The sequence below is a fragment of the Ylistrum balloti genome, unplaced genomic scaffold (assembly GCF_031769215.1).
Source record: "Ylistrum balloti isolate Yb309-2 unplaced genomic scaffold, AGI_CSIRO_Ybal_v1 Utg369774, whole genome shotgun sequence".
Taxonomy (NCBI): domain Eukaryota; kingdom Metazoa; phylum Mollusca; class Bivalvia; order Pectinida; family Pectinidae; genus Ylistrum; species Ylistrum balloti.
The window spans coordinates 94,458-121,581 of NW_026781966.1; the positions used below are offsets into that span (position 1 = coordinate 94,458).

General features: G+C 36.9%; 1 protein-coding gene across 2 annotated transcripts in view; it reads right to left on the reverse strand.

Moving 5' to 3' along the window:
• The window catches only part of LOC132544012 (glucose-6-phosphate exchanger SLC37A2-like), a 56,941-nt gene extending 33,362 nt beyond the window's left edge, over positions 1–23,579 (reverse strand). For both annotated transcript variants that reach the window (XM_060207571.1, XM_060207569.1), the window contains exons 1-2: positions 23,512–23,579; positions 9,795–9,876 (exon numbers count right to left, since the gene is read on the reverse strand). In XM_060207571.1, the coding sequence (XP_060063554.1) occupies positions 9,795–9,876; positions 23,512–23,579 (150 nt within the window). The remainder of the gene's footprint in view (positions 1–9,794; positions 9,877–23,511) is intronic.
• Positions 23,580–27,124: the final 3,545 nt, after the last annotated feature.

Sequence of the window (27,124 nt, forward strand, 5' to 3'; positions counted from 1 at the left end):
AAGTGTGTCAATAAAGTTCACTGACTGTATACATAATGTATACAAGGTAAACTGTGTCGAAATAACAGCGTAGTCGTGTGATAAATTCAAACATTGTTTTCATCAGATTTAAAGTTGGTCATGAACTGCTCATAAGTCAAGATGGCAGCCTTGAGAATTCTTGTTGTAAAGATAACGTGAGAATATTGACGTCAATAGAACCTATATTCAAACAAATCTGATGAAAAAGGCAAATATGAGGTCCAAAGAGCATGCATCGCTCACGTGATATTCAATACTCATCAAAAACACTATGTTTATAACAAATATATTAAGATGTACACCAATGTTATTCACAGTGGGCACATCAATTTTAATCCATGTCCAAAGCTTCTTAATCTGAGTTCTGATCAGTGCCAGTTATAATGTGAATTATATGGTTCAATGCCATTTCTTACATAACTATGTTGGGCTTCATCCCCGATACCTACCAGCCAAATCTATACATTTTGCTTCATCAGAAGAAATTTGGTTTTGACAGATTTAACCTCTGTGACCTTGAATATGGTTCCAGTGCATTTCTTTTGGTAAATTCTGATAAGCTTCCTCAAACAGACCAATGAACATGCTTCTGGATCGTTTTGCTTAATCAAAAGAAATTGTTTTAAGGTTTTAACAAAATTGATTCCTTCAACCTTTGATAAGGGCCAAGAAACATCAAGAAAACACCAACATAATCATAATCCATATTTAAATTGCATAAAATAATTGTCCATGTTGGTTTAGAAGTAGGAAATCAAAGCACTGAAAGTACTGAAAGGCTAAACGTATTGAAAAATGTTCACAAATAAACACAAAGCTATATTACTTTCCCCATACTCCTACATTTTGGAATGCAAAAATTACTAAAATAAGAGAACCTGAGGCTATTTTTCTTAATTTTAAGCGATTTTATATCTTCTTTAATTCTTATTTCAAATTTGACGACAATAATGTGAACAAATCAAAATAGGTAAAAAAATAAAATCACAAAATACACACAACCATATATTTATCTCCAACAAGCCAAATGATTAATAGCTCTATGATGAAATTGACTAAATAAAACCTTTGAAATACCCAAGATGTTGCAATTACTATCCTATCAATATGAGGATTTATACCTACTTCTTTATTGTGAATGTATTGCAAAGTAATAGTCCTTACTTATTGTAATTATATTTGTAGTTGAGGAAAGTAGATAAGGTATACACAGCATTTCAGATAGATAAAAGTGTAAGTAATTACATTAAATGTATTTACATGCCTATCATCCTTGAAGTATCATGGTTAGACTTTTCTTGCAGTAATTATGTCTATAAAGGCATAGTTCTTTGAGATTAAACCAGACTTCCATACATATACAAAATTTACAATATTTTCACTATAGCTACTACTATTTTTTATCTCCAATGCATCAGATAATGTCACCATGACACGCTAAATGAATAAATATGTTAAGGAAATATTTCGTTCTAGTTAATTGATAATTATAAACATGAATATTTTGGGGTTTTTTATACGCGCTTTGTTTGAAGAAATATTTTCAATTCAAGGAACTTTGATACACATTAACAAACCTTGAGAAATCAGCACAATCAACCTTCATCAAATAAAACTAAAAGACAAAAAATATAAGTTATAACAGAGTCAACATCATGATCAGTACAGTATTAAAAATATATTATTCATAAATCATGAGCACCAAATGTACCTTGCCTACGAAGCGCAAACTTTTCATCTTCAAAAACTTGAAAAAGTGTCATGGCGGTGGGTGTGAAAATCCTGAAAAAAGTGTCATATCGGCGCGTGGGACGAACAGTCCCATTCGGTGAGGTCTACTGAGGTAAAGTGATGTTATATATTAAGACGATCTTGCCACAACGACAAGGATTAAAACAAAACTGATGTTCTGTTTGTAAGTCTTGTTTGTTTATAAGTGCTGTTAGTTGATAATTCAAACCAAGCCCCCAGACTAGCTTCTTATCAACTCGCACGTACAGTGTTCTGTACGCTTATGTCATGTCGAGAATTCCGTAAAATATATTGTTCAAAATTTATCAATAGTTCAACCACACTGTGCTTCTTTTTTTAAATATATAATAATCGTATTGTTATTAAAAAATAAACTAATTTTGGATGCTTTTGAAATAGCGATTTGAAAGATCGCGGCATTATTTACGCAGAAAATTGCCGCTAGAGGGCTCTAATTCTTTTCGATATTTCAGCCAATGAGAAGGCCAGGATTGGTAAATTTTGTCTGAAAGGCTGTAGCAATAGGCTATGTGTACTGAGTACGTTTAGCCTAAAAATCAAGATAAGCAGTTGCAGAAGAGTTTGTCATAGCCTTGATTTTCTGATCTGGTGGATACGATGGACGTGGACAATGAATTTCTTGTTATTTAATGTCAAGACGTCATCAATAAATCTGAAGGTGAAATTAAATGACTTTGCAAGGTCTTTGTGGACTGTTTTGATAAGATCTTCAATAAATTCTGCTTTGTATGAAAAAAAAAACAATTCAGTCAACAGAGGGACACAGTTGGTTCCTATAGGTAAATGCCAATAGTCTGTTGGAAGATCTTACCACCAAACTTGACAAAGATATTTTCAACCAGAAACTTGAAATTCTCTGATTTTGTCTTCTGTTTAATTCTTCTTTGCTTTGTACACATTCTTTTAAGAGATACACTTCAGTATAGTTCACAACCATCAATTTATACTGCTGTTCATCTCATAACAAGAGAACAGAGGTGCTCCTTCAGCTTAGAATGGGTATGGTGATGTACAAGGTGGAAAAATCAAATGTTCTTATAAAAGAAATGTTTTAAGAGGGTGTTGAAGATTTGTCGAAACGTCTTTGGAGTTCTTCAAAATCCACATACTATTAATTCCACTTCTTGAGTAAACAGTATCACAATAAGGCTGTAACCCAGATGTTATAGTACTTAGAATGGTGGTTAGTAGTTTAGATAAAGGCTTGGTTGAACACTTAGACGAGCCAGCTATAAAACATTGTTTATATGGTTTCTTGTGAAGTTAAGGAATCCAGTATAAACGAGGGAGGTCCGTATCCTTATCATTAATAGATAATCTAAATGATTATAATACCAAAGAATGATGACTTCATAATTTGTCTTTTGAAAAATTGCATAATGTATAGGATGGGTTTCTTTCATGCAAGCCCAGTTCTTTTTGTATACAGAAAATGTAATAATGTCCAAGGGTTTAAATTATTTGAAGCCTCTTCTGCAGACACAATAGGGATCAAGGAAACTAGACATGTGTTTTGTAATTTTCATTTTTGATTTCAACATGTAAATTCATTTACAAATGGACTTAACCCACTCAGAGAATGCCAATCCCAGGCAGCAAGATCATTTCTTTACACAAATTTGTTGTGGCATTAAATATCGATCAAGGTTTTTCCTAGGAATATTTTGTATCTACACTTTCTGACTACTGGTAATCAAAATAAAACTTTCAAAGATTTTAAAAAATATACCCTGTGACCTTGAATATAAAGTAAGACTGTTTTGGTGAGCTAGAAGAGCTTGCTTGAAGGTTTTAATGAACTTGATTGCTGTGACCTTGAAGAAAGTTTTCTCCTTGGAACCTTTCAACTAAATATCATGCTTCTGGACCTTTTGGTTAAATTGTCAGTATAAGGTGTTTAAAGTTTTAACAAATTGGAACCCTGTGACCTTTAACAACAACCAAGGTCACCTCCCTTCTCAAATGTTGTCACCCTTCATCCTAACAACTTGTCAGTTTCATTCCATGCTTCTACGCCTTTTGGTTTATCAGAATAAGACATTTTTAAGGTTTTAACCAATATGCCTCCTGTGACATTGAACATAGGTCAAGGTCATTTATTTTTACAAACTTTGGCAGACCAGAAATATATCATCGAATAAGTTGTTTAAAAAGAAACATTGACTACAGACAGATGATGGATGATGGAGTAATGACAGACAATAATGATATCAGTAAAAACAGACAAAAGAAACATTGACTACAGACAGATGATGGATGATGGAGTAATGACAGACAATAATGATATCAGTAAAAAATGACAAAAGAAACATTGACTACAGACAGATGATGGATGATGGAGTAATGACAGACAATAATGATATCAGTAAAAAATGACAAAAGAAACATTGACTACAGACAGATGATGGATGATGGAGTAATGACAGACAATAATGATATCAGTAAAAAAAGACAAAAGATGATTTCTACACGAAAATATCAGGTTTTCCAGAAAGATGATTTCTACACGAAAACAGAGTTAACAGTTACATAACCCCCAGGCACTTCAAAGAGCATCAAACAATTCTTAGAGCACAGAAATAAAGACACAGAATATGTCCAAAGCCATGTATTGTGAGAATATCTTCCTGTGGTCAAAACCTTCGAATCCATCGTGATATATGGGAACACGGACACTACTACCCCCACCCACCAACCCCACCCTCCCAACCCCAGCCCCATGGTCCCTATTTGTTGAGGAAACAGGGTTGGATGCTCTCCACAAAACTGACAATATGGAAACAGAAATCATCAGGCTTATTATTCAGTTTGGTAGAATGCTATGTCTGTTGGCAGTTTTGTTGTAGGAAAACATTAAATGATGTGACTAATGTATAGCAGTGTGTATTCCTTGATTTTGTCCAATGTGTGTCGGTTTAAGATGATTAATATGATCAATAAATTTCTGTTTTTTTCAAATATCCTAAGTCACAAGTTCCATTTATCTAACCTGTGAAAATCAGTCCACATAACAGTGATGTCCAATTTTGTAACATTCCACTTATCATAAAATACGGTCCATGAACTTTACTGACACACTTCTAACAGGGACAACAGGTCAGTGACCTCCTTAAACCTAACGCTCTCTTTAATAGGCAATGTCGACTATGGTATCTTAACACTAAACTTTACCAGTCAGGTCAAAACATAATGAAAGAAGACTAAAAAAAAAAATTTTTTTAAATATATTAATGTGTCTATATTAATTGTAACATGTGTTCATATATATACATGTAAACATGTCTATATTAATTGTAACATGTGTTCATATATATACATGTTAACAAGTCTATATTAATTGTAACACGGTTCATATATATACATGTAAACAGACTTTTTATTGGTATAGATCACCAATGATGTTCTTCTGAAGAACAACATTTTGTATACATGCAAGGGAGACAATTAGAGAATTAAAACATGTATGAATGTTAATCCAGTGAATTTTTTGCGTAGTGTAACAGAGGTCATTATCTACTTCAAAGCCTCTGCTAGGATTTGTACCCAGGACCTGTGGTTTACCAGTCTGACAGTCAATCAATCAAGCTATATTTCAAAGCCTCTGCTAGGATTTGTACCCAGGACCTGTGGTTTACCAGTCTGACAGTCAACCAATCAAGCTATATTTCAAAGTCTGTGCTAGGATTTGTACCCAGGACCTGTGGTTTACCAGTCTGACAATCAACCAATTAAGCTATATTGCAAAGTCTCTGCTGGGATTTGTACCCAGGACCTGTGGTTTACCAGTCTGACAGTCAACCAATAAAGCTATATTTCAAAGCCTCTGCTAGGATTTGTACCCGGGGCCTGTGGTTTACCAGTCTGACAGTCAACCAATCAAGCTATATTTCAAAGCCTCTGCTAGGATATGTACCCAGGACTTCTGGTTTACCAGCCTGACAGTCAACCAATCAAGCTATATTTCAAAGCCTATGTTAGGATATGTACCCGGGACTTCTGGTTTACCAGCCTGACAGTCAACCAATCAAGCTATATTTCAAAGCTTAAGAGAAATTCTCTCTAGCTGAATTACAATGATTTACAAATGTACTTGTATGAAGCAAAACCAATACCTATCTAGTACTGTGAACGAGGATTAGCTCTGTGTGGAGATAAGCTTCAAACATCAAACTAAAGTTCTTAATTGATGAATCTTATTTCTGTCTAATGAACCAAATATTCCTTAAATGTAGAAATTACTCTCCTTCACATAATTGATTTAGACATTGTAATGTTCTATCCAAATTTCACATTTATATAAATAATTTTTTGTTTTAATTTAAAATCTCTGTATAAAAAGTTAAAGGTGTGTTATTGTTGATTTTTAAGATATGTTTTGTTGACATCTTTACTTCTGTACTCTACCTTACACGCCAATATTATCATCAAAAGTGCCTCATATACCTAAGGTATATACTTCGGACAGAATTTTATAGAAGTAAGACACTGTATCTGAGATTCATGCTGACCTTATCGCGTAAGCTCAAGTACAAACACATGCACTTATGAGAAAACAGAGGTGTGTTTAAGGAACTGAAAACAGAGGTAGCACAAGGTCATTGTCACGAAACAGCCAGCTGATAGATAAGGGTATTTACTTTTATCTTTCAAGATTTCTCCTTGGAATATCATAACAAATCAAGGGAACAGTCTGAGGAATAGTGACTGTAAATGGGAACAAAAAAGGTAACAGCCTGAGGAATAGTGACTGTAAATGGGAACACAAAAGGGAACAGCCTGAGGAATAGTGACTGTAAATGGGAACACAAAAGGGAACAGCCTGAGGAATAGTGACTGTAAATGGGAACAAAAAAGGGAACAGCCTGAGGAATAGTGACTGTAAATGGGAACACAAAAGGGAACAGCCTGAGGAATAGTGACTGTAAATGGGAACACAAAAGGGAACAGCCTGAGGAATAGTGACTGTAAATGGGAACAGCCTGAGGAATAAAAAGGGAACAGCCTGAGGAATAGTGACTGTAAATGGGAACACAAAAGGGAACAGCCTGAGGAATAGTGACTGTAAATGGGAACACAAAAGGGAACAGCCTGAGGAATAGTGACTGTAAATGGGAACACAAAAGGTAACAGCCTGAGGAATAGTGACTGTAAATGGGAACACAAAAGGGAACAGCCTGAGGAATAGTGACTGTAAATGGGAACACAAAAGGGAACAGCCTGAGGAATAGTGACTGTAAATGGGAACACAAAAGGGAACAGCCTGAGGAATAGTGACTGTAAATGGGAACACAAAAGGGAACAGCCTGAGGAATAGTGACTGTAAATGGGAACAAAAAAGGGAACAGCCTGAGGAATAGTGACTGTAAATGGGAGTGACTGTAAATGGGAACAAAAGGGAACAGCCTGAGGAATAGTGACTGTAAATGGGAGTGACACAAAAGGGAACAGCCTGAGGAATAGTGACTGTAAATGGGAACAGCCTGAGGAATAGTGACTGTAAATGGGAACAAAAAAGGTAACAGCCTGAGGAAAAGAGACTGTAAATGCGAACACAATAGTGAACGGCCGGGGGAATAGTGACTGTAAATGGGAACAAAAAGGGAACAGCCTGAGGAATAGTGACTGTAAATGGGAACAAAAAAGGGAACAGCCTGAGGAATAGTGACTGTAAATGGGAACACAAAAGGGAACAGCCTGAGGAATAGTGACTGTAAATGGGAACACAAAAGGGAACAGCCTGAGGAATAGTGACTGTAAATGGGAACACAAAAGGGAACAGCCTGAGGAATAGTGACTGTAAATGGGAACACAAAAGGGAACAGCCTGAGGAATAGTGACTGTAAATGGGAACAAAAAAGGGAACAGCCTGAGGAATAGTGACTGTAAATGGGAACAAAAAAGGGAACAGCCTGAGGAATAGTGACTGTAAATGGGAACAAAAAAGGGAACAGCCTGAGGAATAGTGACTGTAAATGGGAACAAAAAAGGGAACAGCCTGAGGAATAGTGACTGTAAATGGGAACACAAAAGGGAACAGCCTGAGGAATAGTGACTGTAAATGGGAACACAAAAGGGAACAGCCTGAGGAATAGTGACTGTAAATGGGAACAAAAAAGGGAACAGCCTGAGGAATAGTGACTGTAAATGGGAACAAAAAAGGTAACAGCCTGAGGAATAGTGACTGTAAATGGGAACAAAAAAGGTAACAGCCTGAGGAATAGTGACTGTAAATGGGAACAAAAAAGGTAACAGCCTGAGGAATAGTGACTGTAAATGGGAACAAAAAAGGTAACAGCCTGAGGAATAGTGACTGTAAATGGGAACACAAAAGGGAACAGCCTGAGGAATAGTGACTGTAAATGGGAACACAAAAGGTAACAGCCTGAGGAATAGTGACTGTAAATGGGAACAAGAACGAAAATACAAACACATCAACAGAATTTTGATTCAAACTCAAATTTGACGAGAATAGGGCATAACATACAAAAAGGAAGATTTGCAAGGAAACTTCACATCAGCAAATGTATTTACTGAACATGTGTTAAAGAAGACATCTATGGTCTATGGAGCTTTGCTAGAATCCTTCAAATCCACCTAGGACTCTTCTACCGATACATCTACCATCTAGTACCACTCACAGGACGTTGGACTCCTCCACATCTTTTTATTTTCCCAATTAAAGAAGACATGTTAAGTTATATTTTGTATTGTTGGTTTTAAACTTTTGTTTATTTCATGCACCTCAACATGACAGGCCAAGTATCAATATGTGGTTTATAGTAAACAAGATCCATTTTGGATCGACTTTAATCTAAGTATGTCACTGACACCTGGTTCCTGATATATGTGTGTCAATAAAGTTCAGTACCTTTATACTAAAAGAGAGGGGATGAGTGAAAAATATCTGGATGACAAAAACATCACCGTGTTTAAATAATAGTCTCAAGATTACAGTGTCGTGAACTCTCCTTGTACTATTAAACATGTCAAGGTATTACTACCACAAAAAATATAGCTAAAAAATTCAATGTCAGTTCCTAAGGTTCACATATCTCTGTAGTCTACGCAATACTGATCTATATATGACTGTGTACAGACCTATCTATAAATGAAAACTCGGTAAGAAACAGACACTTTTTGTACAATCACAATCTGCAAAACAAAAGTTTTACTGCAAAAAAAAATAGTTTTACTCACACAAGACTGGTTTGTAAATCATCAGAATATTTTTTGTAGGATTGTGACCCTAACTATCCCTGGTCTAACTCAGTCTTTTGTTCTGATTACATGTCACTCTGGTAACACACTGCTAGGCTAGTAAGCTAGAGGTCCTGGGTTTGAATCCTGTTAGATTTGTACCCAAGTAGTGTCTCAGGAATACAGCATTACTGTAACCCTCGCAAAATTGAGGACAAGATCTTTCCGAGACAGGAATTATCTAACCCTGGTTAAAATACTTCTCTTAATATATCATTTGTCTATATCAACAACTCCCCATTAGCTCAATCTGTGGAATATAAAGCCAGGGGTCCAGAGTTCGAATCCTAGCAAAGACATTAAAATTGATAATGACCTCAGTTAAACACATGTAAAATATTAGAAAAAAAACTATGATTTAATTTATCAACAAAAGTGTACAAATTCTTTATACTGTCTCCTCTATATTACTACAACCAAACAGATTTTATTTCCATAATTTCTTCGGGCCAAACGGGCCTGTATCACTCAACTTTTGAAAACCTTGAATATAGGAAATTTGCTAGATAATTTCTTCTTTACAAATTCAGTTCTGGAAAGCCTTAACCTAGATGTAGCCAATCAATGCATGTTATATGATAAAGTATGAAAATTAAGCAATTTGTTTTATTGTGAATAATAATGCTGACAAACCTGGAGCAAGTGTTGAAATGTTTCCATAATAGAATCCATATTGATGGGAGTAAAACATTTCTTTGGTTTAATTTTGTAAGGATCTGTTGACGATATAAAAAAGTACTTACCTTGACTACGCTGATCGGTTTTCTGGACATGTGAAAACAGGTGTAACACAGGAAGGTGAAAATCAGAATATAGATTCTGTACCTGTAACAGAGATAAAGATTCTGTACCTGTAACAGAGATATAGATTCTGTACCTGTAACAGAGATATAGATTCTGTACCTGTAACAGAGATATAGATTCTGTACCTGTAACAGAGATATAGATTCTGTACCTGTAACAGAGATATAGATTCTGTACCTGTACCTGTAACAGATTCTGTACCTGTAACAGAGATATAGATTCTGTACCTGTAACAGAGATATAGATTCTGTACCTGTAACAGAGATATAGATTCTGTACCTGTAACAGAGATATAGATTCTGTACCTGTAACAGAGATAAAGATTCTGTACCTGTAACAGAGATTCTGTACCTGTAACAGAGATATAGATTCTGTACCTGTAACAGAGATATAGATTCTGTACCTGTAACAGAGATATAGATTCTGTACCTGTAACAGAGATATAGATTCTGTACCTGTAACAGAGATATAGATTCTGTACCTGTAACAGAGATATAGATTCTGTACCTGTAACAGAGATATAGATTCTGTACCTGTAACAGAGATATAGATTCTGTACCTGTAACAGAGATATAGATTCTGTACCTGTAACAGAGATATAGATTCTGTACCTGTAACAGAGATATAGATTCTGTACCTGTAACAGAGATATAGATTCTGTACCTGTAACAGAGATAAAGATTCTGTACCTGTAACAGAGATATAGATTCTGTACCTGTAACAGAGATTCTGTACCTGTAACAGAGATTCTGTACCTGTAACAGAGATATAGATTCTGTACCTGTAACAGAGATATAGATTCTGTACCTGTAACAGAGATAAAGATTCTGTACCTGTAACAGAGATATAGATTCTGTACCTGTAACAGAGATAAAGATTCTGTACCTGTAACAGAGATATAGATTCTGTACCTGTAACAGAGATTCTGTACCTGTAACAGAGATATAGATTCTGTACCTGTAACAGAGATATAGATTCTGTACCTGTAACAGAGATAAAGATTCTGTACCTGTAACAGAGATAAAGATTCTGTACCTGTAACAGAGATTCTGTACCTGTAACAGAGATTCTGTACCTGTAACAGAGATATAGATTCTGTACCTGTAACAGAGATAAAGATTCTGTACCTGTAACAGAGATTCTGTACCTGTAACAGAGATAAAGATTCTGTACCTGTAACAGAGATATAGATTCTGTACCTGTAACAGAGATATAGATTCTGTACCTGTAACACAGATATAGATTCTGTACCTGTAACAGAGATTCTGTACCTGTAACAGAGATATAGATTCTGTACCTGTAACACAGATATAGATTCTGTACCTGTAACAGAGATAAAGATTCTGTACCTGTAACAGAGATTCTGTACCTGTAACAGAGATTCTGTACCTGTAACAGAGATAAAGATTCTGTACCTGTAACAGAGATTCTGTACCTGTAACAGAGATATAGATTCTGTACCTGTAACAGAGATATAGATTCTGTACCTGTAACAGAGATATAGATTCTGTACCTGTAACAGAGATAAAGATTCTGTACCTGTAACAGAGATTCTGTACCTGTAACAGAGATTCTGTACCTGTAACAGAGATATAGATTCTGTACCTGTAACAGAGATATAGATTCTGTACCTGTAACAGAGATAAAGATTCTGTACCTGTAACTGAGATAAAGATTCTGTACCTGTAACAGAGATTCTGTACCTGTAACAGAGATATAGATTCTGTACCTGTAACACAGATATAGATTCTGTACCTGTAACAGAGATATAGATTTTGTACCTGTAACAGAGATATAGATTCTGTACCTGTAACAGAGATATAGATTCTGTACCTGTAACAGAGATAAAGATTCTGTACCTGTAACAGAGATCAGGATTCTGTACCTGTAACAATCAGGAGAGAGATTTTACAGCCTTGAGGGCTAAATGATAATGGAAAAAAGAAATTGAGAATATACTTAAAAATTTAAAACGAAAATAATCTAAACATCTTTATCATGAATAATTTCAACAAATTTTACTAAAAATATATATTCTTAAAGTTGTGATTAGCAAAAAATTCAGTCTTTGTTTTCATCATAGTGTAATACTGGTAGTCAGCACATGCTTTCGAGTTTTAAACCCAGGTATTGCTTCAATCCCACAGAGTGTTTTGTAAAAGTAACGATAATCAGCCATTGTAAGAAGATAAACATGAAAAAAGTAAGGAAACTGTAATGGTAAGGGAGATAACTATGAAGGGATGATGTTCAAAACACATCAGAGGAGGTAAACGGGGAGCTACAGAAGAGAACATAATGTAACAAGGTAAAATGTTATAAGAACACAACAGGCATGACAGCTAAAAACAGCATAGGACAGATTAATGATCTAAAGCCTGGATCAAACTCTTCACCTCTGATCTGAGTTGGAGCATGTTGTACTGACTAAGCTGAAGCACAAGTGGCCCTAATACAATGGATATAATTATATGTTAGTATGGAGATATTGTTATACTGTTATAATGTAACATAATAAATTCTATCAGACACTGTAAAGTTCAACCTGGAAGGTCTTTATATCCACAAATATATCTCTCTGTCTCTGTGTCATTCTCTAATATTCTATCTTCCTCTCTGTCTCTGTGTCATTCTCTAACATTCTATCTTCCTCTCTGTCTCTGTGTCATTCTCTAACATTCTATCTTCCTCTCTGTCTCTGTGTCATTCTCTAACATTCTATCTTCCTCTCTGTCTCTGTGTCATTCTCTAACATTCTATCTTCCTCTCTGTCTCTGTGTCATTCTCTAACATTCTATCTTCCTCTCTGTCTCTGTGTCATTCTCTAACATTCTATCTTCCTCTCTGTCTCTGTGTCATTCTCTAACATTCTATCTTCCTCTCTGTCTCTGTGTCATTCTCTAACATTCTATCTTCCTCTCTGTCTCTGTGTCATTCTCTAACATTCTATCTTCCTCTCTGTCTCTGTGTCATTCTCTAACATTCTATCTTCCTCTCTGTCTCTGTGTCATTCTCTAACATTCTATCTTCCTCTCTGTCTCTGTGTCATTCTCTAACATTCTATCTTCCTCTCTGTCTCTGTGTCATTCTCTAACATTCTATCTTCCTCTCTGTGTCATTCTCTAACATTCTATCTTCCTCTCTGTCCCTGTGTCATTCTCTAACATTCTATCTTCCTCTCTGTCTCTGTGTCATTCTCTAACATTCTATCTTCCTCTCTGTGTCATTCTCTAACATTCTATCTTCCTCTCTGTCTCTGTGTCATTCTCTAACATTCTATCTTCCTCTCTGTCTCTGTGTCATTCTCTAACATTCTATCTTCCTCTCTGTCTCTGTGTCATTCTCTAACTCTCTATCTTCCTCTCTGTCTCTGTGTCATTCTCTAACATTCTATCTTCCTCTCTGTCTCTGTGTCATTCTCTAACATTCTATCTTCCTCTCTGTCCCTGTGTCATTCTCTAATATTCTATCTTCCTCTCTGTCCCTGTGTCATTCTCTAACATTCTATCTTCCTCTCTGTCTCTGTGTCATTCTCTAACATTCTATCTTCCTCTCTGTCGCTGTGTCATTCTCTAACATTCTATCTTCCTCTCTGTCGCTGTGTCATTCTCTAATATTCTATCTTCCTCTCTGTCCCTGTGTCATTCTCTAACATTCTATCTTCCTCTCTGTCTCTGTGTCATTCTCTAACATTCTATCTTCCTCTCTGTCTCTGTGTCATTCTCTAACATTCTATCTTCCTCTCTGTCCCTGTGTCATTCTCTAATAATCTATCTTCCTCTCTGTCCCTGTGTCATTCTCTAACATTCTATCTTCCTCTCTGTCTCTGTGTCATTCTCTAACATTCTATCTTCCTCTCTGTCCCTGTGTCATTCTCTAACATTCTATCTTCCTCTCTGTGTCATTCTCTAACTCTATATCTTCCTCTCTGTCCCTGTGTCATTCTCTAACATTCTATCTTCCTCTCTGTCTCTGTGTCATTCTCTAACATTCTATCTTCCTCTCTGTGTCATTCTCTAACATTCTATCTTCCTCTCTGTCTCTGTGTCATTCTCTAACATTCTATCTTCCTCTCTGTCCCTGTGTCATTCTCTAACTCTCTATCTTCTTCTCTGTCCCTGTGTCATTCTCTAACATTCTATCTTCCTCTCTGTCTCTGTGTCATTCTCTAACTCTCTATCTTCCTCTCTGTCCCTGTGTCATTCTCTAACATTCTATCTTCCTCTCTGTCTCTGTGTCATTCTCTAACATTCTATCTTCCTCTCTGTGTCATTCTCTAACTCTCTATCTTCCTCTCTGTCCCTGTGTCATTCTCTAACATTCTATCTTCCTCTCTGTCTCTGTGTCATTCTCTAATATTCTATCTTCCTCTCTGTCCCTGTGTCATTCTCTAACATTCTATCTTCCTCTCTGTCTCTGTGTCATTCTCTAACATTCTATCTTCCTCTCTGTCGCTGTGTCATTCTCTAACATTCTATCTTCCTCTCTGTTGCTGTGTCATTCTCTAATATTCTATCTTCCTCTCTGTCCCTGTGTCATTCTCTAACATTCTATCTTCCTCTCTGTCTCTGTGTCATTCTCTAACATTCTATCTTCCTCTCTGTCTCTGTGTCATTCTCTAACATTCTATCTTCCTCTCTGTCCCTGTGTCATTCTCTAATAATCTATCTTCCTCTCTGTCCCTGTGTCATTCTCTAACATTCTATCTTCCTCTCTGTCTCTGTGTCATTCTCTAACATTCTATCTTCCTCTCTGTCCCTGTGTCATTCTCTAACATTCTATCTTCCTCTCTGTGTCATTCTCTAACTCTATATCTTCCTCTCTGTCTCTGTGTCATTCTCTAACATTCTATCTTCCTCTCTGTCTCTGTGTCATTCTCTAACATTCTATCTTCCTCTCTGTGTCATTCTCTAACATTCTATCTTCCTCTCTGTCTCTGTGTCATTCTCTAACATTCTATCTTCCTCTCTGTCCCTGTGTCATTCTCTAACTCTCTATCTTCTTCTCTGTCCCTGTGTCATTCTCTAACATTCTATCTTCCTCTCTGTCTCTGTGTCATTCTCTAACTCTCTATCTTCCTCTCTGTCCCTGTGTCATTCTCTAACATTCTATCTTCCTCTCTGTCTCTGTGTCATTCTCTAACATTCTATCTTCCTCTCTGTGTCATTCTCTAACTCTCTATCTTCCTCTCTGTCCCTGTGTCATTCTCTAACATTCTATCTTCCTCTCTGTCTCTGTGTCATTCTCTAACATTCTATCTTCCTCTCTGTCTCTGTGTCATTCTCTAACATTCTATCTTCCTCTCTGTCTCTGTGTCATTCTCTAACATTCTATCTTCCTCTCTGTCTCTGTGTCATTCTCTAACATTCTATCTTCCTCTCTGTCCCTGTGTCATTCTCTAATATTCTATCTTCCTCTCTGTCCCTGTGTCATTCTCTAACATTCTATCTTCCTCTCTGTCTCTGTGTCATTCTCTAACATTCTATCTTCCTCTCTGTCTCTGTGTCATTCTCTAACATTCTATCTTCCTCTCTGTCGCTGTGTCATTCTCTAATATTCTATCTTCCTCTCTGTCCCTGTGTCATTCTCTAACATTCTATCTTCCTCTCTGTCTCTGTGTCATTCTCTAACATTTTATCTTCCTCTCTGTCTCTGTGTCATTCTCTAACATTCTATCTTCCTCTCTGTCCCTGTGTCATTCTCTAATATTCTATCTTCCTCTCAGTCCCTGTGTCATTCTCTAACATTCTATCTTCCTCTCTGTCTCTGTGTCATTCTCTAACATTCTATCTTCCTCTCTGTCTCTGTGTCATTCTCTAACATTCTATCTTCCTCTCTGTGTCATTCTCTAACTCTCTATCTTCCTCTCTGTCCCTGTGTCATTCTCTAACATTCTATCTTCCTCTCTGTCTCTGTGTCATTCTCGAACATTCTATCTTCCTCTCTGTGTCATTCTCTAACTTTCTATCTTCCTCTCTGTGTCATTCTCTAACTCTCTATCTTCCTCTCTCTCCCTGTGTCATTCTCTAACATTCTATCTTCCTCTCTGTCTCTGTGTCATTCTCTAACATTCTATCTTCCTCTCTGTGTCATTCTCTAACTCTATATCTTCCTCTCTGTCCCTGTGTCATTCTCTAACATTCTATCTTCCTCTCTGTCTCTGTGTCATTCTCTAACATTCTATCTTCCTCTCTGTGTCATTCTCTAACATTCTATCTTCCTCTCTGTCTCTGTGTCATTCTCTAACATTCTATCTTCCTCTCTGTCCCTGTGTCATTCTCTAACTTTCTATCTTCTTCTCTGTCCCTGTGTCATTCTCTAACATTCTATCTTCCTCTCTGTCTCTGTGTCATTCTCTAACATTCTATCTTCCTCTCTGTGTCATTCTCTAACATTCTATCTTCCTCTCTGTCCCTGTGTCATTCTCTAACATTCTATCTTCCTCTCTGTCCCTGTGTCATTCTCTATCTCTCTATCTTCCTCTCTGTCCCTGTGTCATTCTCTATCTCTCTATCTTCCTCTCTGTCCCTGTGTCATTCTCTAACATTCTATCTTCCTCTCTGTGTCATTCTCTAACATTCTATCTTCCTCTCTGTCCCTGTGTCATTCTCTATCTCTCTATCTTCCTCTCTGTCCCTGTGTCATTCTCTAACATTCTATCTTCCTCTCTGTCCCTGTGTCATTCTCTAACATTCTATCTTCCTCTCTGTGTCATTCTCTAACATTCTATCTTCCTCTCTGTGTCATTCTCTAACATTCTATCTTCATCTCTGTGTCATTCTCTAACTCTCTATCTTCCTCTCTGTCCCTGTGTCATTCTCTAAAATTCTATCTTTCTCTCTGTCTCTGTGTCATTCTCTAACATTCTATCTTCCTCTCTGTCTCTGTGTCATTCTCTAACATTCTATCTTCCTCTCTGTCTCTGTGTCATTCTCTAACATTCTATCTTCCTCTCTGTGTCATTCTCTAACTCTCTATCTTCCTCTCTGTCCCTGTGTCATTCTCTAACATTCTATCTTCCTCTCTGTCTCTGTGTCATTCTCTAACATTCTATCTTTCTCTCTGTCTCTGTGTCATTCTCTAACATTCTATCTTCCTCTCTGTCTCTGTGTCATTCTCTAACATTCTATCTTCCTCTCTGTCTCTGTGTCATTCTCTAACATTCTATCTTCCTCTCTGTGTCATTCTCTAACTCTCTATCTTCCTCTCTGTCCCTGTGTCATTCTCTAACATTCTATCTTCCTCTCTGTCTCTGTGTCATTCTCTAACATTCTATCTTCCTCTCTGTGTCATTCTCTAACTCTCTATCTTCCTCTCTGTCTCTGTGTCATTCTCTAACATTCTATCTTCCTCTCTGTCTCTGTGTCATTCTCTAACATTCTATCTTCCTCTCAGTCTCTGTGTCATTCTCTAACATTCTATCTTCCTCTCTGTGTCTGTGTCATTCTCTAACATTCTATCTTCCTCTCTGTCTCTGTGTCATTCTCTAACATTCTATCTTCCTCTCTGTCCCTATGTCATTCTCTAACATTCTATCTTCCTCTCTGTCTCTGTGTCATTCTCTAACATTCTATCTTCCTCTCTGTGTCATTCTCTAACATTCTATCTTCCTCTCTGTGTCATTCTCTAACATTCTATCTTCCTCTCTGTCTCTGTGTCATTCTCTAACATTCTATCTTCCTCTCTGTGTCCTTCTCTAACTCTCTATCTTCCTCTCTGTCTCTGTGTCATTCTCTAACATTCTATCTTCATCTCTGTGTCATTCTCTAACTCTCTATCTTCCTCTCTGTCTCTGTGTCATTCTCTAACATTCTATCTTCCTCTCTGTGTCATTCTCTAACTCTCTATCTTCCTCTCTGTCTCTGTGTCATTCTCTAACATTCTATCTTCATCTCTGTGTAATTCTCTAACTCTCTATCTTCCTCTCTGTCTCTGTGTCATTCTCTAACATTCTATCTTCCTCTCTGTCTCTGTGTCATTCTCTAACATTCTATCTTCCTCTCTGTGTCATTCTCTAACTCTCTATCTTCCTCTCTGTCTCTGTGTCATTCTCTAACATTCTATCTTCCTCTCTGTGTCATTCTCTAACTCTCTATCTTCCTCTCTGTCTCTGTGTCATTCTCTAACATTCTATCTTCCTCTCTGTCTCTGTGTCATTCTCTAACATTCTATCTTCCTCTCTCTGTCATTCTCTAACTCTCTATCTTCCTCTCTGTCCCTGTGTCATTCTCTAATATTCTATCTTCCTCTCTGTGTCATTCTCTAACATTCTATCTTCCTCTCTGTCTCTGTGTCATTCTTTAAGATTCTATCTTCCTCTCTGTCCCGGCGTCATTCTCTAACTCTCTATCTTCCTCTCTGTCCCTGTGTCATTCTCTAACATCCTATCTTCCTCTCTGTGTCATTCTCTAACATTCTATCTTCCTCTCTGTGTCATTCTCTAACATTCTATCTTCCTCTCTGTCCCTGTGTCATTCTCTAACATTCTATCTTCATCTCTGTGTCCTTCTCTAACATTCTATCTTCATCTCTGTGTTATTCTCTAACATTCTATCTTCCTCTCTGTCTCTGTGTCATTCTCTAACATTCTATCTTCCTCTCTGTCTCTGTGTCATTCTCTAACATTCTATCTTCCTCTCTGTCTCTGTGTCATTCTCTAACATTCTATCTTCCTCTCTGTCTCTGTGTTATTCTCTAACATTCTATCTTCCTCTCTGTCTCTGTGTCATTCTCTAACATTCTATCTTCCTCTCTGTCTCTGTGTCATTCTCTAACATTCTATCTTCCTCTCTGTCTCTGTGTCATTCTCTAACATTCTATCTTCCTCTCTGTCTCTGTGTCATTCTCTAACATTCTATCTTCCTCTCTGTCTCTGTGTTATTCTCTAACATTCTATCTTCCTCTCTGTCTCTGTGTTATTCTCTAACATTCTATCTTCCTCTCTGTCTCTGTGTCATTCTCTAACATTCTATCTTCCTCTCTGTCTCTGTGTCATTCTCTAACATTCTATCTTCCTCTCTGTCTCTGTGTCATTCTCTAACATTCTATCTTCCTCTCTGTCTCTGTGTCATTCTCTAACATTCTATCTTCCTCTCTGTCTCTGTGTCATTCTCTAACATTCTATCTTCCTCTCTGTCTCCGTGTCATTCTCTAACATTCTATCTTCATCTCTGTGTCATTCTCTAACATTCTATCTTCCTCTCTGTCTCTGTGTCATTCTCTAACATTCTATCTTCCTCTCTGTGTCATTCTCTAACATTCTATTTTCCTCTCTGTCTCTGTGTCATTCTCTAAAATTCTATCTTTCTCTCTGTCTCTGTGTCATTCTCTAACATTCTATCTTCCTCTCTGTCTCTGTGTCATTCTCTAACATTCTATCTTCCTCTCTGTCTCTGTGTCATTCTCTAACATTCTATCTTCCTCTCTGTGTCATTCTCTAACTCTCTATCTTCCTCTCTGTCCCTGTGTCATTCTCTAACATTCTATCTTCCTCTCTGTCTCTGTGTCATTCTCTAACATTCTATCTTTCTCTCTGTCTCTGTGTCATTCTCTAACATTCTATCTTCCTCTCTGTGTCATTCTCTAACATTCTATCTTCCTCTCTGTCTCTGTGTCATTCTCTAACATTCTATCTTCCTCTCTGTGTCATTCTCTAACATTCTATCTTCCTCTCTGTGTCATTCTCTAACTCTCTATCTTCCTCTCTGTCCCTGTGTCATTCTCTAACATTCTATCTTCCTCTCTGTGTCATTCTCTAACATTCTATCTTCCTCTCTGTCTCTGTGTCATTCTCTAACATTCTATCTTCCTCTCTGTCTCTGTGTCATTCTCTAACATTCTATCTTCATCTCTGTGTCATTCTCTAACATTCTATCTTCCTCTCTGTCTCTGTGTCATTCTCTAACATTCTATCTTCCTCTCTGTCTCTGTGTCATTCTCTAACATTCTATCTTCCTCTCTGTCCCTGTGTCATTCTCTAACATTCCATCTTCCTCTCTGTCTCTGTGTCATTCTCTAACATTCTATCTTCCTCTCTGTGTCATTCTCTAACATTCTATCTTCCTCTCTGTCCCTGTGTCATTCTCTAACATTCTATCTTCCTCTCTGTCCCTGTGTCATTCTCTAACTCTCTATCTTCCTCTCTGTCCCTGTGTCATTCTCTAACTCTCTATCTTCCTCTCTGTCCCTGTGTCATTCTCTAACATTCTATCTTCCTCTCTGTGTCATTCTCTAACTCTCTATCTTCCTCTCTGTCCCTGTGTCATTCTCTAACTCTCTATCTTCCTCTCTGTCCCTGTGTCATTCTCTAACATCCTATCTTCCTCTCTGTGTCATTCTCTAACATTCTATCTTCCTCTCTGTGTCATTCTCTAACATTCTATCTTCCTCTCTGTCCCTGTGTCATTCTCTAACATTCTATCTTCATCTCTGTGTCCTTCTCTAACATTCTATCTTCCTCTCTGTCTCTGTGTCATTCTCTAACATTCTATCTTCATCTCTGTGTTATTCTCTAACATTCTATCTTCCTCTCTGTCTCTGTGTCATTCTCTAACATTCTATCTTCCTCTCTGTCTCTGTGTCATTCTCTAACATTCTATCTTCCTCTCTGTCTCTGTGTCATTCTCTAACATTCTATCTTCATCTCTGTGTCATTCTCTAACATTCTATCTTCCTCTCTGTCCCGGTGTCATTCTCTAACATTCTATCTTCATCTCTGTGTTATTCTCTAACATTCTATCTTCCTCTCTGTCTCTGTGTCATTCTCTAATATTCTATCTTCCTCTCTGTGTCATTCTCTAACATTCTATCTTCATCTCTGTGTTATTCTTTAACACTCTCTCTCTCTCTCCTCTCCCTCCCCCCCTCTCTCTCTCTCTCTCTCTCTCTCTCTCTCTCTCTCTCTCTCTCTCTCTGTGTGTCTCTCTCTATCTTTCTGTCTCTGTGTCATTCTCGAACACTCTTCAAATTTAAGGTACAATATGACATAATTTCATACCCTGTAATCAGTTTATTGTCCAGTTTACATTGAACAGAGATAACAGAAATCAGTGTAATTTTATCTCATTGAATTTCTCAATCACAACATAACATGTACCACTGGCCTGTTGTATATACTATATCAACACAATTCTGATAAAATAATGACAGAAATTGTATAGAATTTATCATTTCCTTACAGTTAAACATTTTTTATTATTCTAGAATCTTTATAGATCCTTTTACAACAATTCTGAAATAGATTACACTACTTGTTTCTTGTTTCCCCATTGTGTCATATGTTTATTTTAAAAGGCAATTTTCAAAGAAGCACTGTTAATGTCAAAATGAACCATTTTATTTGTTAACTGTTCAGATATTTTTTCACTTGTCTAACTACCTTGTATACACTAATATTTTTCAAAATGTTACAGAAAACACATTTTTTTCTGTCTGGCCTAGCATATGAACTTTAATAAACAGATAATATTTTGATAAAGTCAATGTTTTCATGTGGTTATACAGTAAAAAGAACGAGAGTGCCCAAAAATCCTCATTTCAATACAGAGCTGTGTCAACATTGTCAATAACAGATGAGAGAGGAACCCTAACGTTAAGACATTAATCTACCAGATGCAGTTATGTTTCAGATGTTACCTCATTAGTTGGAATGGCTGAGTTAAACATTGCATAGTCAAGGTTACTTTCAGGTGGGGTCCCTTTATGCTAATAACAACTGGTAGCTTCCTCTCTGAACAACATACAGGAGGTCCATCACTAGACATCCACAATACGTGGATGAAGATTCTTGCCAGAGGTCAAAATCACAATAACATTAAATGGTTCTTCTAAGCTTAGTGAAAAGCAGAAAACACACAACTCCATACTTCATCTGAGTTTTAAAAAGGCAAACACTTAGTTGACTGTACAATTATCCATTACCATTGAGTAAGAAAAATATTTTTGTCATTTTGTTTCTCCTTTTTCATGTCCAATTATCGTCTTTTTTTATCTATGACAACCTGACTTGCATTGTTACCCTGTTTCTGAAACATGCATGATGAAATATACCATACTTAAAATAGTCTTAATATAAACATGTCCTGTAATAAGTCATTCTCCAGTAATTAGACATTCTCCTGTAATTAGCCATTCTCCATTCTCCTGTAATTAGCCATTCTCCTGTAATTAGCCATTCTCCATTCTCCTGTAATTAGTCATTTTCCTGTAATTAGCCATTCTCCTGTATCTAGTCATTATCCTGTAATCAGTCATTCTCCTGTAATTAGTCATTTTCCTGTAATTAGCCATTCTCCTGTAATCAATCATTCTCCTGTAATTAGCCATTCTCCTGTAATTAGCCATTTTCCTGTAATTAGTCATTCTCCTGTAATTAGCCATTCTCCTGTAATTAGCCATTCTCCTGTAATTAGCCATTCTCCTGTAATTAGCCATTCTCCTGTAATTAGCCATTCTCCTGCAATTAGCCATTTTCCTGTAATTAGCCGTTCTCCTGTAATTAGCCAATCTCCTGTAATTAGCCATTCTCCTGTAATTAGCCATTTTCCTGTAATTAGCCATTCTCCTGTAATTAGCCATTTTCCTGTAATTAGCCATTCTCCTGTAATTAGCCATTCTCCTGTAATTAGCCATTCTCCTGTAATTAGTCATTATTCTGTAATAGGTAATTCTCCTGTAACTAGGCTATAGATACAGTGGATCATATTACATGTAGTTAGGATATCCATAAACCAGCCCATCAAGAAGTTGAGACTGTTATCAAAATCCTAGGTCCTGTTCTCTTTTGCGGACAAACATGTTCGTCTGCACTTTCAATGTAACATAGCAGGTATAAGTCAGAACGAACCTGCAACTATTAATACAGTCAAGGAAAGGAAGAGTCATAGCTCGTAAGAGAACGAAATAAGATCAGTGATTCAGTCCTTACGTCATAAAGGATTAACCCTGGTCAAACCAAGAAATAAAAACAGCCTTACGGTCAAACCAAGAAATAAAAACAGCCTTACGGTCAAACCAAGAAATAAAAACAGCCTTACGGTCAAACCAAGAAATAAAAACAGCCTTACGGTCAAACCAAGAAATAAAAACATGGTCAAACCAAGAAATAAAAACAGCCTTACGGTCAAACCAAGAAATAAAAACAGCCTTACAACTTCAATCATCTCCACTGCTTTTGTTTTGTTTTTGTTTTTTCATTTATTATTTTTTTGTTAGAATACCTCATGCCACATTAACACATTTTTTTATATTTAATTGTCTGTTGTATTCACCTGTCACCATATCTGTATAAAAAAAACCACAGATGTGTAAATGATCATGTGACGGTTCACACTTTACTGCTCGGCTGTGCTCTACAGTACTATGTGTATATATACCAATATACATAACATTCTCGTACCCGACAGGTCTCTCGGTACACTTATTAATATTTTCCACGCAGACCTATAAATATATACGTTAAATTACAAATAGTAAACCCATTCAACAATGCTACCTAGTATAAACTGACAGCCTGAATAAGTGTTTTAAATGTATTAGTAACCTGGCTGTATGTATGTAATAAGCTTATACTTGAACGTGGTGGCCCGGGGTAATTTTATAGTTTGAAAACCCATGACAGCATCTTTAGACCAGTAAACCTGTGTGTAGAGTACTCACGTCACATTCCTGTCCCCACACGACCCCGAGGGGAGTATCCTAATGCCCGGGGGTGCCTTACTAACCATCTCTCCTGTTGGATACGAGACAGAAGCTCCCGGCTCTCGTGATCGTAGTGAAAACTGACAACGTCCGAAGGCCAGCGACAAGGAAATCGGAACACCTCGCGAATTATCATAAGTGACCTAACGACGGAATATTGAAAGTACAGCCAGCTTTGTCGTCTGCAATTCACGACAGAGCATGCGCAGACTCACCAGGATTTCCGACCGTGATAAGGCTGCCAAGAATGTTTTAATTATATGACTTGTGCAACATGTAGGTTATTCATATTGGTAATTTCGGTTTTTTATTTGTTTTTTTAAGTAAACAAAAGATGAAGTCTGCATTAAAAACCATAAATTACTGACTCGAATAGACCTTTTCATATATCCCGAAACAACTAGATTGTGTACCGAAGCGACTTGAATGGGTAATGAATTGAAGTTTTCATTTATATACAGAAACAGCATTTTAGAATAAGCTTGAATGATTATCGGATCAACTTGTTATATAAAATCAGATAAGTATGTTATATATAATCAGATAAGTATGTTATATATAATCAGATAAGTTATATAAATCAGATAAGTTATCAGTTGTGTTTCAGGAAGTGTGTGAACTGATTGTCATAAGTGACCTGCACAGTGTAGTTTCAGTGGGTTTTTTTCCGTGTAGAGTTCAAAGAAAGCAAGCTCGGTTCGGTATCAGAGTCTACCACCATTTTATTCTTGGTTATTATTAAAATCATTTATTATTGTTATAAGTATTTGATAGCATAACAATCTTTATCCGTTTAATTGTTTAAAATGGTAACCCTAATAAATGTTATGTACGAGATGAAAAACATTGACACACGTGAACATCAAAAATCGAGAGTTATCTTCCTTTGTCCAGTTTAATTTCATGTACGCGTATTTTGCCAATTTCTTTCTGCGCTGTTTGCCCACTGTGTGCCCATTTCAATTTCAATATTTACCTAGTGCAGGAAATTCATGTACTACCGCCTGAGGACAATGCATGACCTGGACAATATATATATTTTTCGGAGCCTGTAATATCAGATAAAGTATTAACATGTTGTACTGATCACAGAGCAAATGTTAACTTTGTCACCTCCAATTATATAGGTTACAGATAAGTCACGAACATGACAGGGCTGTGTGGAGAAGAATGACGAGAACAAAACAAATGTGGTATTACATCCATATTCCAGGCGGTATACCTTGGAACATAGTACTGTAACTGAAGTCATCATTTATTTCAATACCTCTGCTAGGAATCGAACCCGGGACCCCAGGCGTACTTGTCTGACGCTCTTTAGCCGAGTGCTATATTGCGGCTAGTATTTTACCAGGGTTACATACTCCCCCTCCAAGAAATATCTCGTTTTCGAGTTTCCAGGGGTTACAGCGATGCTGATGTCGCATGGCTAAGCACTATTTCCGGGTCCCTACATGGGCGCCAATATAACAGAGGTCATTATTTATTCCAATGCCTCCGCTAGGAATCGAACCCGGGAGCCCTGGCGTACTAGTCTGACGCTCAACCAATCGAGTTAAAGAGAAGTTCTCGTTCTCCGAGAGTCTAGCCGAGTGGTATATTGTGGCTAGTATGTTACCAAGGTTACAGTATCAGAGTTGTAAGTGAATAATTTAAATTGGGTTACCTATTCCGCCATATGTAACCAGGTATGGTACATCGTCTCCAGTTTCATTGATCATACTCTTCATGTGAATTTAGGTTCATACTAGAAATTACACATTTTAAAACTTATAACATTGTCCATGCAGTTGAAACAACCAATACTCATATGAAATAAACTATACCCATTTATGATGTGTTTTAATCTGTTGAGGTGATTCCCGACCTAACAGAACAAGCACTCTTTAGAAGTTATTTCTTCGTATCTAGTTATTTTACACTGTATAAACTCACTGCTTAATATTGAATGGGAACGTGTTAATATTTGATGACAAGCTATCTTGTACATATATAGGTTCGTCATTCACGTTGTACCAGTCTACAAGTTACTTTACTCCAGAAATGAGCCGGTGCGTGACAGCCCTTACTCTTTAGATATTAGTAATATCTAAGACAGTTCACAACTGATTTGTGGATTCAAGAATAAAAATACGGTACTAAATGAAATATTGATAAAGTATATCAATTTTGAATTGTATAACGAATGGAAAGCAATTAATGTTTTCATCAGTATATCAAATGTTAAAGATTGTACAAAAGACACACAAGTAAAGAGCACTTTTTAGCTCAGATTTAGAGTTAGATACAGTAGAATCAAACAATGCACTGCATTATCAATGTATCTGAAAGTGAAATATAACGACTTTGCAAGGCCTCTCTGACCTGTTTTGATAAGATCTTCAATAGATTTAGCCACGTATGAAAACAAAAACAAGTCAGCCAACAGAGGGGCGCAGTTGGTTCCAATAGGTATGCAAATAGTCTGTTGGAAGATCTTACCACCGGGTGTTCCGGAAGAGTAAGCGTCTTATGCTACAAAATCAACTGACAAACGAAGAAGCATTAAACACGTCCGGTTTTCATGTCGCAAACAGAAATATGGTATTTCTCATTGCGATCGCGACGACCGTATACCATCCCAAGAATTTCCAACATCGTTGCATCTCTAGATAGCCTATGCTGTGAGCTTGTCAAATGTCGATTTCTTGCACGAAATACTTGGACAGGCCCGTTGTAAAAGGTATTGTGAAGGATGGAGATATGAACTGGGGTCAAAATACAATAATGGCGAAGTGAACCGCGTGGCTATTCCCATCTCCCATCTCCCCCTCACCCGTGGCTATTCCCATCTCCCATCTCCCCCTCACCCGTGGCTATTCCCATCTCCCACCTCCCCCTCACCCGTGGCTATTCCCATCTCCCATCTCCCCCTCACCCGTGGCGATCCCCACCTCTAACATCCCCGCGGCGATCCCCCACTTCCCACGTGGTAATCCCCTTATCCCACCTCCCCCTTTGCTTCCGTTGCTGAAACTGAACATGTTTACCTAGTCGGAATACGGAATTTTACTTTTGCTTTCCGAAACTTCTCCTTTTAAACAATTATTTTGTTCAGATTTAATCCTGCTGTTATAGATGTCGAGTTTTACTACAAAGTAACTAGTATTTCTCTCTATCTCCATCCACCAGCAGCCCCTTTTATCGTTATACGAGGATTGATAAAATATAACTTGATAAAACGTTATCTTAATTAAATCTTTCCAACGAGGAAACCAAGAAACCAACACAAATGTATGTTTACAGTAAGATTTATTTTCAATATTTTATTGAAACATTTTAAAAATTAAATCTTCGATGCAATTAAAATTCAAAATAGGAGAATTTTAAGTACTTTTCATTGACTCAAAACAATCACAATTATAGAAAAAAAAACTATAAATTTACATCAATTATATTGTATATGAAACGTATTTCTGAAAATGATTTCAGATACAAGGTCATAATGACTAATATTATACTAGTGCGTAAAGCTATATATATCTTCAGTGATATTGGCTGTTGCTATTATTAGCTATTTTAACATTTAACA